Source organism: Gigantopelta aegis, chromosome 6 (assembly GCF_016097555.1).
Source record: "Gigantopelta aegis isolate Gae_Host chromosome 6, Gae_host_genome, whole genome shotgun sequence".
Taxonomy (NCBI): domain Eukaryota; kingdom Metazoa; phylum Mollusca; class Gastropoda; order Neomphalida; family Peltospiridae; genus Gigantopelta; species Gigantopelta aegis.
Window position 1 is genome coordinate 6,371,120 of NC_054704.1, and position 15,722 is coordinate 6,386,841.

The 15,722-nt window shown below is 35.8% G+C and overlaps 1 protein-coding gene across 5 annotated transcripts in view; it reads left to right on the forward strand.

Moving 5' to 3' along the window:
• The window catches only part of LOC121375685 (CAP-Gly domain-containing linker protein 4-like), a 70,109-nt gene that overhangs the window by 16,688 nt on the left and 37,699 nt on the right, over positions 1-15,722 (forward strand). For all 5 annotated transcript variants that reach the window (XM_041503262.1, XM_041503264.1, XM_041503263.1 and 2 more), the window contains exon 2: positions 15,446-15,710. In XM_041503262.1, the coding sequence (XP_041359196.1) occupies positions 15,446-15,710 (265 nt within the window). The remainder of the gene's footprint in view (positions 1-15,445; positions 15,711-15,722) is intronic.

The window sequence follows — 15,722 nt, forward strand, 5'->3', positions numbered from 1 at the left end:
TAGTCAGGTGGAAGAATAGCTACACCTGTCGCTATCGATTGAACATGGTGTCTTTTCTTTATGACAATAACGTGCTACATATTCAATCAAGATATACAGCACATGGCCCTTCATCAATAACTACAATGTTGAGTAATTTTTACTTTATGGCTTGGAGCTGTGGAGGCTTCTTGTGGGATAGTCATGCACAGTTTATATCAATATGGATAAAGATTGTTGATTGGTGGATTTTAAAAATTATTACTGTTTAACATATATATTTTTTTAAACGTATAAATTTAAATAATTTATTAAAGTTTCATGAAGCAGGTTTTTGAAATGAAATATTTTAAACCCAATTAAAATTAAAGGTACAGTATAAAGTTTAAAATACGGATGTAAAAAAAAGAAGCAACTGTCTGTTGGAATGTGGTAAAATGTTGGTATTTACACTACAGTGTGTTAACTGTGGAGGTTTTCTTTTAATTGACGTGAACCAAGGACACATTTGTTTACATCCAAAAAGTGATATGGTATATTTTTAAACAACAGTTTAGAGGTTGTTATTTATCCTTATCAGGTCATTCAGTATATAGTATTTCTTTCCTTATTTTATATTGGGTGGACAAAATTCTCTAAAACAACATGAGATACTGTTCAGCTGAATACAGATAGAGGGAAGTTTGTTGATCTATATCAACATCTCTCTAAAACAACATGAGATACTGTTCAGCTGAATACAGATAGAGGGAAGTTTGTTGATCTATATCAACATCTCTGTAAAACAACATGAGATACTGTTCAGCTGAATACAGATAGAGGGAAGTTTGTTGATCTATATCAACATCTCTCTAAAACAACATGAGATACTGTTCAGCTGAATACAGATAGAGGGAAGTTTGTTGATCTATATCAACATCTCTCTAAAACAACATGAGATACTGTTCAGCTGAATACAGATAGAGGGAAGTTTGTTGATCTATATCAACATTTCTTTAAAACCTATTCCTTTAAACCTGTGTTTTTGAATAATTAAAACAGTGCACTAATTAGTCGGAGAGGTGTACAAGTATGGAACCCAATATGGGCCTCCCAGTGTGTAGATATACATGTGAATGTCAATACAAGATTGATTATTTTATGTACACTACTTGAAGGAGTTGTCCCAGTCCGGTATGTCCTATATTGTACCGTACATGTGGGCTTCCTTTTGGAAACTTGCAAACAAGACACAATCTTAGTAACACACGATCACATTTCACAATGAAATATACAAAGGTCAAACACTTAAGATCTGCATTGTAAGTATTTTAGTATTAATTTATGTGGTTTTTATTTGCATGTGTATATACATTGTGTATTAATAAGTTGTTTTGATTTAATTTATTCCATTATCAGTATCACATGAAGCATGAAAATACATTATGAAGATAAATAATTATGATGTATTTATGTTCTATATTTTAATGATAGTTATTAAAAGGTTTTGAAGTTATAATGAAATGATGACATTGTCAATTACCATATTAATAACTGCCGAAACCACCTTTTGTATTTGCCTCTAGCCCCATAACATAACACAAAGACAGTTTGGGCGCCACCACCAATGTGGGAGTCCCCCATTATAAAATGATGTTAATGAATTTTGTTAGTATTGTTATGCTTGTCCCAGTGATATGTACGGTACATCAAATTAACTTTGACAGTGTTAAAGGAAGGAACAATCAAGGCATTTGGCCTGGTATGCATGTTCAATGATATATAATGCACATTATTGCTTAATATCAACAAGTATAATTGTATAGTTAATTAATAAAACAGTTAAATGTGATGGCTATTATATATAATGGGCGCAGCCATTTTGTACCATCCCAGTGAATACGCCCTCTGGCGAGTTGGTGGTTACGTAATACCTAACGTGTCACGTCAGGAATTAGTCTTCGAACTGAAGAAACAAAACATACCTGATTTTTGCAGATGTATCACAATATTCTGTAATAATAGTCATCCCAATAAGCCAGCAACAATTATATATTACTTTTAATACAAAATAAACCACCATTGTCAAAGTATTGAAATAACTGTAATATGGTTTGTACATAAATTAACCCACATACTGAAATAATAATCAAAGTGTTTTCTTAGTTAATTGGTCTTTTCTTTCCGTGGCCTGTACCTGTGGTTCCTGATTGGCAGGTGTATATTTAGACAGTCCCCAGACACTGCCTAGACACACTAAAAAGACATGCCTCTTTTATTAAGATCACAGGGTATTGTGTGTTATCTGCATGGACATCCTTCTAATCGTAATCGATCAGCCGTCTTGTTTTATTACTGTTAGTAATTCTGTAAAACCCTTGATTAAGTAGACTTTCCCATCTAAAATCACAAAACTGACCAATTACGTAGTCCCAAAGAAAATAAAATTATCACTTGGGTATCGTGAGTGGTCGTTTTTGCTCGAACGTAGCATACCAATAGGCTTAATAATATGCATTTGTTTCTTTGGATTTAAAAAAAAAAAAAAATACTATTAACTCCATTTTGTTCTATTGATGCAAATTGAAGTATATTTAGTTAAATAGTTTATTATACTATCAAGTCATTTATGTTGTTTTACAAGTCAGGTTGATGAAAGCGAAGCGCCTTGTCGTAAATTAGAGCATTTGTTTACACTGTGCATAGAGCAGCTGGACGGAGCTGACATTACTTCGCCCCAAGCTATACCACCGGACATCACAAAAACGAAACAAAATGGCTGCCCCCAGTTAGCATGAATAATCATGTTTTTTTATTAACTCTAAAATTACGCGGTTTTCATTTGTTAAAGTGTCAGTATGTGTTGGTGGTCCGGGTATTCATCTTTCCAACACATAAATCTCTTGTTGGAGTTTACTCTACCTTTAAATCATTTCACTGGCGTAGGAAGCGAGGTGGGGTGGGTGGGGAGTGCAGCAGCTATGTTTTTAAAAATATATTTATACATGTATTTATATATATGTGTGTGTGTGTGTGTGCCCCACTTTTTGAGACCTTCCTACACCTGTGCATTTCCACCTAAATTAACTAAATGAATTTTAAATTGATAAATGTTTAAAGCTGTAATCCCAAGGATAGGTATAGTGTAATTATTTTTAAAGCATTTGAGCATTTTCACACTGACTGACTGACATTTATTATGAAAGAATTGTTTATTTAACAACACCTCAGCATGTTTATGGCTGTTTGGTGTATAACATGATTATTTTGACAGTTGGTCAGTAGTGAGAATGAAAGGAAACCCATTGTTGGCAAATACTTTTACCAATAAAACTGCAAAGAATCTTTTATATGCCTTTCACAGACAGGAGAGTACATACCACAGTGTTTGCCTTGCTTGTTTGAGCGGCGGGATGTAGCCCAGTGGTAAAGTGTTCGCTAGATGTTCATTCGGTCTGTATTTGATCCCCATTGGTGGATCCCATCGGCCCATTTCTCGTTCCAGCCATTGCATCATGACTGGTATATCAAAGGCCATTGTATGTGCTATCCTGTCTGTGGAATGGTGCATATAAAAATTTAGCAAGTTTCCTCTCTAAGACTATATTTCAAAATTACTAAATGTTTGACATCCGGTAGCCAGTGATTAATAAATCAATGTACTCTAGTGGTGTCATAAAACGAAACAAACGTTTTGTTTTGTACTGGTTGGGTTGGGGAAAAGGTGAATCCACCGACTGAGGGTGATTGTAACCCATTGCACCTCAGATTGGTGCTCTACCACTGAGACACATCCTGTCCCAAGTTATATTGAAAACCAATTTTTTAATTACAAATGTCTACAATACATGTACAGTCAGACTATGACATTTACACCATCTGACCACAAATTGTCGGGAATGAATGTACATCAATGTTATTCTGTTCATTATACCGGAATTCACACCGACAGAGCAAATTAGGAACAAACATGCATCTAACATCTAAAAACACCTCTTTACAATGACATTACATAATCACAGATGCCGTAGCACATTGGCAGTACACACAGCCATTTGGTATCCTTGATTTCATTGTGAGTCGACAGTGTCACATGTTGTCTGTGTTACCTATGACATAGTATGTGCTAGACCTGTAGACGTGTATTGCTTTTGAAAATAAATTTTTAATCTCATTCAATTAAAGGATTAACTTTGAACAATCAAACAGTCTACTGGTTTTATGACATTTTGTAAATGAAGTAGGTACCAATCGATTAGATTGACGGTGAATGCGCCTTGATTGATAATAATATACTTAGTATTTAATAATGGTCTGTGATCCATCCCTGTTGGTGGGCCCATTGGGCTATTTCTCATTCCCGCCAGTGCACGACTGGTATATTAAATGATGTGGTATGTGATATGCTGTCTGTGGGATGGTGCATATAAATATCCCTTGCTACTACTGACACCCAATAGCCGACAAATAATAAATCAATGTGCTCTAATGGTGTCATAAAATAAAACACATTTTTATAACGGAAATTTCGATATTACAACAAAGTGACTCAGGGACGAACAAGGTCATTGTAACGAGGTTTGACTGTATATGTATATCAAATCCTGATTTCTACTGTTGGGTTAACCATGGGCCATTAAATGCAGAAGTACAATTCACCAGACTACCACAAGTAGTCCTTGATGGCCACTTAATGATTGTGAAAATTTTCAGTTGTGATAGAACATCATCAGCCATGTTTAGTGTTCTTCATGTCATGCCATTGTTTGTGATATTTTAGCAGCACTCTCCAATCTGGATCAGATAAAAATGCACCATTGAAAGGCTCAAAGCATGGCTCTATCTAGACAAATGTTGTACAGTGTATTGGATATATGCATTTGTTGTAAACATAATTTTATTGTGTTGTGTTTAATGTATGTGGTCATCAAAAGATAAAAGGACATGTTATTGTTTCCTCTTCATGTGAGTGTATTCGTGGCTTTATAAAATAGCACATACATGTACCATGCCTAAGGGCCCTACGGGCAACCTAGGGAGATACCCTACAGCACCAAGAAGGTCATAATAAAGAACTACTCTCAGAATACTAAAAGCGAAACCTATTAGCTCTCCTCACTATTTTAATTAGAACAACCATCAAATTTCCTTCATGTAAATGCGCACCTCATTCTTTTTTGATATAATCCTATGGGACATTCAAAATTCCATAGCACCAATTACACCCCGCCTGTCACCAACACTTGGACTGCTGGTGCTCCCTTGCACATGCCAGTGCAGGCATCCTTTTTCTAACCCTCCACCCCCCCCCCCCCCCCCCCCCCCCCCCCACCTCTTTCCTGTCCTGGACAGGGGGATCCAGCCAAGTCTTTCACTTCACTTCACTTCTTCACCATGCCTAGAATAACATTCTAATAGAAATTGCTCCATTGTAACTAGGGCAGTTTGTCTGGAAGCATACATATTCACTGTCATTTATACAACTTAAAGACGCAGATCCTAGTACCATGCCTAGAATGACATTCTAATAGAAATTGTTCCGTTGTCACTAGAGCAGTTTGTCTGGAAGCATACATATTCACTGTCATTTATACAACTTAAAGACGCAGATCCTAGTACCATGCCTAGAATGACATTCTAATAGAAATTGTTCCGTTGTAACTAGAGCAGTTTGTCTGGAAGCATACATATTCACTGTCATTTATACAACTTAAAGACGCAGATCCTAGTACCATGCCTAGAATGACATTCTAATAGAAATTGTTCCGTTGTAACTAGAGCAGTTTGTCTGGAAGCATACATATTCACTGTCATTTATACAACTTAAAGACGCATATCCTAGTACCATGCCTAGAATGACATTCTAATAGAAATTGTTCCGTTGTAACTAGAGCAGTTTGTCTGGAAGCATACATATTCACTGTCATTTATACACCTTAAAGACGCAGATCCTAGTACCATGCCTAGAATGACATTCTAATAGAAATTGTTCCGTTGTAACTAGGGCAGTTTGTCTGGAAGCATACATATTCACTGTCATTTATACAACTTAAAGACGCAGATCCTAGTACCATGCCTAGAATGACATTCTAATAGAAATTGTTCCGTTGTAACTAGGGCAGTTTGTGTGGAAGCATACATATTCACTGTCATTTATGCAACTTTTAGACGCAGATCCTAGTACCATGCCTAGAATGACATTCTAATAGAAATTGTTCTGTTGTAACTAGGGCAGTTTGTCTGGAAGCATACATATTCACTGTCATTTATACAACTTAAAGACGCAGATCCTAGTACCATGCCTAGAATGACATTCTAATAGAAATTGTTCCGTTGTAACTAGAGCAGTTTGTCTGGAAGCATACATATTCACTGTCATTTATACAACTTAAAGACGCAGATCCTAGTACCATGCCTAGAATGACATTCTAATAGAAATTGTTCCGTTGTAACTAGAGCAGTTTGTCTGGAAGCATACATATTCACTGTCATTTATACAACTTAAAGACGCAGATCCTAGTACCATGCCTAGAATGACATTCTAATAGAAATTGTTCCGTTGTAACTAGGGCAGTTTGTCTGGAAGCATACATATTCACTGTCATTTATACAACTTAAAGACGCAGATCCTAGTACCATGCCTAGAATGACATTCTAATAGAAATTGTTCCGTTGTAACTAGAGCAGTTTGTCTGGAAGCATACATATTCACTGTCATTTATACAACTTAAAGACGCAGATCCTAGTACCATGCCTAGAATGACATTCTAATAGAAATTATTCCGTTGTAACTAGAGCAGTTTGTCTGGAAGCATACATATTCACTGTCATTTATACAACTTAAAGACGCAGATCCTAGTACCATGCCTAGAATGACATTCTAATAGAAATTGTTCCGTTGTAACTAGAGCAGTTTGTCTGGAAGCATACATATTCACTGTCATTTATACAACTTAAAGACGCATATCCTAGTACCATGCCTAGAATGACATTCTAATAGAAATTGTTCCGTTGTAACTAGAGCAGTTTGTCTGGAAGCATACATATTCACTGTCATTTATACACCTTAAAGACGCAGATCCTAGTACCATGCCTAGAATGACATTCTAATAGAAATTGTTCCGTTGTAACTAGGGCAGTTTGTCTGGAAGCATACATATTCACTGTCATTTATACAACTTAAAGACGCAGATCCTAGTACCATGCCTAGAATGACATTCTAATAGAAATTGTTCCGTTGTAACTAGAGCAGTTTGTCTGGAAGCATACATATTCACTGTCATTTATACAACTTAAAGACGCAGATCCTAGTACCATGCCTAGAATGACATTCTAATAGAAATTGTTCCGTTGTAACTAGAGCAGTTTGTCTGGAAGCATACATATTCACTGTCATTTATACAACTTAAAGACGCATATCCTAGTACCATGCCTAGAATGACATTCTAATAGAAATTGTTCCGTTGTAACTAGAGCAGTTTGTCTGGAAGCATACATATTCACTGTCATTTATACACCTTAAAGACGCAGATCCTAGTACCATGCCTAGAATGACATTCTAATAGAAATTGTTCCGTTGTAACTAGGGCAGTTTGTATGGAAGCATACATATTCACTGTCATTTATGCAACTTAAAGACGCAGATCCTAGTACCATGCCTAGAATGACATTCTAATAGAAATTGTTCTGTTGTAACTAGGGCAGTTTGTCTGGAAGCATACATATTCACTGTCATTTATACAACTTAAAGACGCAGATCCTAGTACCATGCCTAGAATGACATTCTAATAGAAATTGTTCTGTTGTAACTAGGGCAGTTTGTCTGGAAGCATACATATTCACTGTCATTTATACAACTTAAAGACGCAGATCCTAGTACCATGCCTAGAATGACATTCTAATAGAAATTGTTCCGTTGTAACTAGAGCAGTTTGTCTGGAAGCATACATATTCACTGTCATTTATACAACTTAAAGACGCAGATCCTAGTACCATGCCTAGAATGACATTCTAATAGAAATTGTTCCGTTGTAACTAGGGCAGTTTGTCTGGAAGCATACATATTCACTGTCATTTATACAACTTAAAGACGCAGATCCTAGTACCATGCCTAGAATGACATTCTAATAGAAATTGTTCCATTGTAACTAGAGCAGTTTGTCTGGAAGCATACATATTCACTGTCATTTATACAACTTAAAGACGCAGATCCTAGTACCATGCCTAGAATGACATTCTAATAGAAATTGTTCCGTTGTAACTAGGGCAGTTTGTCTGGAAGCATACATATTCACTGTCATTTATACAACTTAAAGACGCAGATCCTAGTACCATGCCTAGAATGACATTCTAATAGAAATTGTTCCGTTGTAACTAGAGCAGTTTGTCTGGAAGCATACATATTCACTGTCATTTATACAACTTAAAGACGCAGATCCTAGTACCATGCCTAGAATGACATTCTAATAGAAATTGTTCCGTTGTAACTAGAGCAGTTTGTCTGGAAGCATACATATTCACTGTCATTTATACAACTTAAAGACGCAGATCCTAGTACCATGCCTAGAATGACATTCTAATAGAAATTGTTCCATTGTAACTAGAGCAGTTTGTCTGGAAGCATACATATTCACTGTCATTTATACACCTTAAAGACGCAGATCCTAGTACCATGCCTAGAATGACATTCTAATAGAAATTGTTCTGTTGTAACTAGGGCAGTTTGTCTGGAAGCATACATATTCACTGTCATTTATACAACTTAAAGACGCAGATCCTAGTACCATGCCTAGAATGACATTCTAATAGAAATTGTTCTGTTGTAACTAGGGCAGTTTGTCTGGAAGCATACATATTCACTGTCATTTATACAACTTAAAGACGCAGATCCTAGTACCATGCCTAGAATGACATTCTAATAGAAATTGTTCTGTTGTAACTAGGGCAGTTTGTCTGGAAGCATACATATTCACTGTCATTTATACAACTTAAAGACGCAGATCCTAGTACCATGCCTAGAATGACATTCTAATAGAAATTGTTCCGTTGTAACTAGAGCAGTTTGTCTGGAAGCATACATATTCACTGTCATTTATACAACTTAAAGACGCAGATCCTAGTACCATGCCTAGAATGACATTCTAATAGAAATTGTTCCGTTGTAACTAGAGCAGTTTGTCTGGAAGCATACATATTCACTGTCATTTATACAACTTAAAGACGCAGATCCTAGTACCATGCCTAGAATGACATTCTAATAGAAATTGTTCCGTTGTAACTAGAGCAGTTTGTCTGGAAGCATACATATTCACTGTCATTTATACAACTTAAAGACGCAGATCCTAGTACCATGCCTAGAATGACATTCTAATAGAAATTGTTCCGTTGTAACTAGAGCAGTTTGTCTGGAAGCATACATATTCACTGTCATTTATACAACTTAAAGACGCAGATCCTAGTTTTAGCCGGTGAAAATGGACAGTAAGTTTAGTTAATCGACACACCTGCAAAACATTTGGATATGGTTATAACAGAGAAAAGCTGAAGTTTGTGATGTTTACCTCTGAAAATATTGTCTAAAAATAGACTAGATCCTGTCTCGATAACCATTACTTCTCAAACAAACGTGCATTTTTAGAATTATTAAAAATGCTTTTTGGGTTATTACAAAAACCTGGATGACCAGAACGACTTCAGGTGTACGAAAATGAATATTCTAAATAATAAAATGGAAGTACTCCTAATTTAATTTTTTAAAGCTGCTTTAATTTAGTGAAAAATATGTCGTACTGAAAGGAAAAATCCCCAAAATTTAATTTTTGTAATAACAATTTACACATATTTTTTACTTGCGTGTAAAGCTACTATAATTGTGTTCAAATGTAGTTTTTGTTTGTTAAATGTGAAATTGTGTCTGCACAATCATATTAGTACTTCAACCCAGGCAAAAATTACCAAATGTTTGACATCCAACAACTGATGATTAATAAATCAATGTGCTCTAGTGGTGTCATTAAACAAAACAAACAAACAAAATCAATCCAGGCAGTTATGCATACCAATCAGCAATGCCACGGAAACTCACTCCTTTTAAAAAAAAATTCCATTACATTTATTTAACTTAGATCTTTCAATTTTCTATGTCACTTTTTAAAATTAATTATTTATTTTCCAGTAATACTCACAAATTAAACTCCCGTCTCACTAATTAACCACAAAACTGCTGTGGAACATGCCATGGGGACTATTTTTTCATGGCGTATTGTTTTTTGCTGTGGCCATTTTCTTCATTGCTATGGTTAAACTTAAAAGGTAATGAAGTTTAGGATCCCCAACCCTAACATGACCAGTAATTTTCTGAGGCAGTGATAAAAAACCCCATCCCAAAACACAAAACAAGATCAAACACAATTAATTGAATATTAATTAGAACTGTTAATAAAAACTATACATGTACCTGACTGGAATACATTCCATTACAGAAATCTAGCTAACACGTCTGCTAAGAGAAACATTGCACTGTGTGTGTGTTCATGGTCATCATGAGATTAACAAAAAATAATGTCCCTTTATTTACATTAATCTCCTGCCTTGTCCCTCCCTGGATTGTTAACCCCTTCACTGGTCAAACACAACCGGTGACCGATGAAGCGGAACTGACCCATTTGTTGTCTGTAAGCTTGTTGTACAACAGTGGCCTTTGCTGTTAATTACACCACTTTGTGGAATTTCGGTCTTGTGCCGGCAAATGTCGCTGATTCGACTTAAACGGCTACTTTTGGTGTATTTCTCTAGTAAATGAGCTAAACTTCTCTGTCAGTAGTGTGGTATGGAATCTGTGACTTTGTGTAATGTCAGCCAGTATAGGGAGGCCTTACAACTTGGCCTCTGCTGGAGGTGTAGGTAGGTCTGTGTGTCTGTAATTAACCCGTCTGCTTCTTAATTACACATAGCCAGTGGCGTTTCATATATCTGTTAACCTTCATACATGTAGTTGCACATTTTACTTGCTGATGAATAAATCTGATGTATTATTTTTTGGTTTATTCATTTTTTATTCATCCATCCATCAATTAATCACTGAATTAATTCATATTTGGGGAGGGATTTAGCTGAGGTGCTAGGGTCATTGGATGGAACAATTTCAGTGGGCCTATTGGGTCCCCCCCCCCCCCCCCCCCATCCCAATCAGTGCCCTATAACTAGTATATCAAAGGCCATGGTATGTTTGTGAAACAGTACGTATTTAAGATCTCTTGAGCACTGCTAATGGAAATATACAATGGATATCATCTGAAGACTAAGGTGTCAGAATTATCAAAAAAAATTTAAACATCAAGTAACTGATCTATACCTAATGAATTAATCAATGTTTTCTAGTGATGTTGTTAAACAAAACAAACTTAAATTGTTAAAATTAATATTTTCTCATTATCGCTAACAAAAACTGTTCATTTATTACATCTGTTATCCATCCATCCATCCATCCATCCATCCAACCATCCAAATATCCATTAATATATATATTTTTTGACAAACATGATGGAGTAAGAGTCTTAAATAAATTAATTTGCAAGAAAATATAGGTCACCCGTATTTACCATGGTGTTTTTTCATAACAAGTACCTTTGCTACAGTATTTTAGAGAATTATGACAAATGTATTACTGCAAACTCAGTTTCAATTAATGTAAACACAGTGTGCAGTTTTTAGGCAAGTTTAAGAGCCTGGTACTCGCAAAAATCATGTTGGACTCTTAACTTATGGCCTGATGGTAATAAAAAAGAGGACAGGCACTTTTTGAAATGACAATGAATGAATAGATAGATAGAAAAACACAGAAAGTTAGTTATTATTTGTTCATGTTATGTCATTCTGATGTTTGATTCAAATAACAGAATTGGCTAAAAGCCAGATTCAAGTAAAAAACTTTCATAACTTTTCTTTATCATTGAACATTGTTACAGAACAAAATTGCAAGATGTGTCATAATTTATTTATTTTGTAATTTTTAATTTAATTTTGTTTTTTTACAATGTAAATACTAGTACTTTCTAATTGTGGTGTTTTATCAGTTGCATGTGGAAGGGCTTGCTGGATTGGTGTCGGGCTCATTATATTTGAAAACTGAATGTCCTTTGGGAACTTTATACCCCAAAATTGTGTACTTTAAACATGGGGTAATATAATGAATGTGGATAACTTGCTTTTCAGGTTGTGGGTGTGGGGGAGGTTCTCCGGTTTTACCACCTTGCACTGTTGTGTGTATATGAACTGTCATGGTATATACATGTATGTACTGTACATCCTGAAATTAACGCAGCAATAAATTAATGTGAATGCAGGGCATAAAATTTGGCACGAACGATTTTGTTGTTCGTCTGTCGGTTATGCAAAACCAATATCAACATAAACGACCAATCGTTTGTGCAAAAGCTGTAATTGTTCTTCAGAACATTTTAAAAGACGTGTTGGCTATTTTTTTTCACTGTTTTTGGAAGAAAATAATAAAATAACGGGCCTACATTGCCGATTGCTGGTTATTTTGGACGATAAAGGATTCGCATAATTTTGGTACTTTCCGCTCAGACCCAGAAGCATTAAGCTCAATGCTTCTGGGAAATCCCTGTCTATTATCATTTCATTCAGAGTATTGTTTGGCACCAATAAGTACTCCCCTGTAAAAAAAAACAAAAAAACTATGGGGCTGTGTGTTTTGTAATGCAAACGGCAGCTTTCAAGTTTTTTTGTTGTTTTTTGGTATTTATGATAGAACATTTGATATAAAAAAGTTACGAAATTCGTTCATATTGCATTCTCGTTTAATTGCTGTGACCCATTAAAATTTGCATTTGTGTCTGAACTACTGAAGAAAATCGTTCGTGTAAAACTGAAACCACACGAACGACATGTCGTTTGTCTCAAAAATTCTAATTGTATGCCCTGGAATGGCACTGGGCAGACTAAAATGTGACATGAAATGCGAGTGGCGTCCATATGAAATATTACTTTCCTAATAACACACGTCTGTTTACGTTTCGATTAAATCCGAGTTACAGACGTCTATGTATTGTAATTATGTCACTGTCCTGTGTGAGGAATTTTGACCTGTTGTCTTTAATCCTCTGACACACTGTGACTTTTACTCTGTTGTTTGTTAGGGGTTATAGTCACTGTAGGTACATGCTTTCTATCATCCAGTCAGCTAGACAATGTACTGGTGTCCTTGTTTACTTTACTCGTTCATTTACCGGTACTTTCAGATACCACCATTTGTACTGCTCATTAGTGCTATTGTAGCCAGGGCCAGAACCAGCATTATTTCAGGGTGTACTTAAATTTGAGACAAGACTGTTCTGGAATTGACCATATGGGTGGGTGGAGTGGAGTGGGTGGGATGAGCTGGGTGATAACTTTATACTAGTCCCCACCATCAATAAAATATTTACCTGATTTAATATTTACTTCTTTTTTTTATGAATCCTCCACCCATAAATAAATAATTTGGGTATCCCCCCCCCCCCCCCCCCAAGTTTACCTTTCAAATAACTAGCTCCTTACCATAACAGAGACTACTAATGGCAATTTAATTGTAAGTACAGTCCAAACAGTCTCTAGTCAGCTACCTTGCTATTCTCTCACTTTCTCCCATCATAGTACAAACACCTGTAAGTAAGTAACAGTCAGTGTTAAGCAGCACTTTATCAGAGAGCCTTAGGCCTCTGTTTAATACAGGTATGGCATGCTTGTCATAATAACAGTAAACAGTTAGGAAAAGGAATCTACTCTAGAAAGAAAAGAAAAATGTATGTTAAAATACCTAAAGCTGCATATGCTTAAAACTTCAGATATGTGGTGTCTAGTATATGGTTAATATGACACTTGGTGTGGACAGGAAGAGAAGAAACCCACCGCCACCACACAGGCTAAATACAAGTACTGGGATCTTCTTTATGAGGCACTGTAAACAGAAAGAAGGAAACAGGAAACAACAATGACAAACAACGACAAACAACCCCCACCCCACCAACAAATGAGCACTTTGACAAGGACCTGCAACAACTACTTCCTGCTGTTTTCTTTCATAGATTCATGCAGCACATACCACCACATTTGAGAGATGTCATTGGGTACTGGTTGGGGTGGTGAAAAAACATTATCGAGTCCACTGAGGATGGGTGATCCCATGACCTGTCACACCTTAGGAGAACACTTATCACTTCCCCAACTAACAGAAAAATAAACAACTTTCAGACCAAGTTAAAAGGTGCCAAGTGTGTATGGAATTATATGTCAATCAGTATTGCATTCACTATGCAAGTTTTCGAGATAACTGCACAATTTTAAATATTAACTACATGTTTTCAAATTGTTTAGTATTGTTAGTAATAATTTTTTTTTGTAATGAAACTGTTCCACAGTGAGTATCTCCCACCCCCTAAGTTTGCACTGTATTCAATACAGTATGCACAGACACCGTCATATAAAATATTTTGCATTCCTGGGCTGTTAGTCACTGCAGCCAGAAACTGTTTTATGGTATGCAAGTGAATATGACGTTCAGAGAGGTGCAATAACATTGTTTATTATACCTGTACCTGTGGAATACGGTGGTGCCATTTGATTGGTCCTGTGGATTGTACAGCAGTGTTAATGAAACCTAATCCCCATTGGCATTACAAATACCTGTCAGTGTTTTATCTGTCTCGACATCTAATATACTTACTAACATACAGCTGTATGTATATACGTGCAGTAGACATCTAATATACTTGCTAACATACAGCTGTATGTATATACGTGCAGTAGTCATCTAATATACTTGCTAACATACAGCTGTATGTATATACGTGCAGTAGTCGTCTAATATACTTGCTAACATACAGCTGTATGTATATACGTGCAGTAGTCATCTAATATACTTGCTAACATACAGCTGTATGTATATACGTGCAGTAGTCATCCAGCATGACGACAAAAAATGTTGTCACTCATCAATCCTAATTATCTGACGCCCAGTAGCCAATGTATTTTTTGTGCTGGTCGTTAAACATTCATTCATTCCTAATATTTTATATATGATACACTTCTTTTCTGATAAACTTCATGTACATGTACTATATAGGGATAATTACCTGGTACAAAAATGTTCCACACATAGAAAAAACAAATTATATATGATAATATTGTATTCAGATTGAGTTTAATAATGATTAAAGTTTAGGTGGACAAAATTGCTTGACGGTAACTGATTCAAAATTATTTATTATTTATAAATTAAACAATTTGCATCTTGTTTTTACTTTGGTAATTTAATTTTAATTTTAATTTTTAGATGGTAAAAATTACTTTATTGTAACTTGCAGCTTTAAAAACTGTAAATTTAAAAATTAAGCAGTTTGAATTTTTAAAATTCAATTTGACATTTAAAGTTTTAATATTTAAAAAGAAAAAAGTATATTTTTTAACATGTTAAATTTGTTTTCAGAATGACACTGGAGGAAGAGGACCACTGTGAGAGCACGTCTCAGCCAGCAGAGTCGTTGTACACGGGGAAACCCATCATCCACCCCTGTGTGGACCCCCCCCTGTGTGAGGCCTGTCAGCGGCAGGAGCTGACGTTCTTCGACCCCGGCTGTCCAGGCTGTAACAACATATTGCTCAATCCTAACACAAATGCATCAGAGATATTCGCCGTCCTGCGCCAGTGGACACCACAGACACAGCAAAACTTGGATCTTTTGATTAACGAGGTACAGTACTTT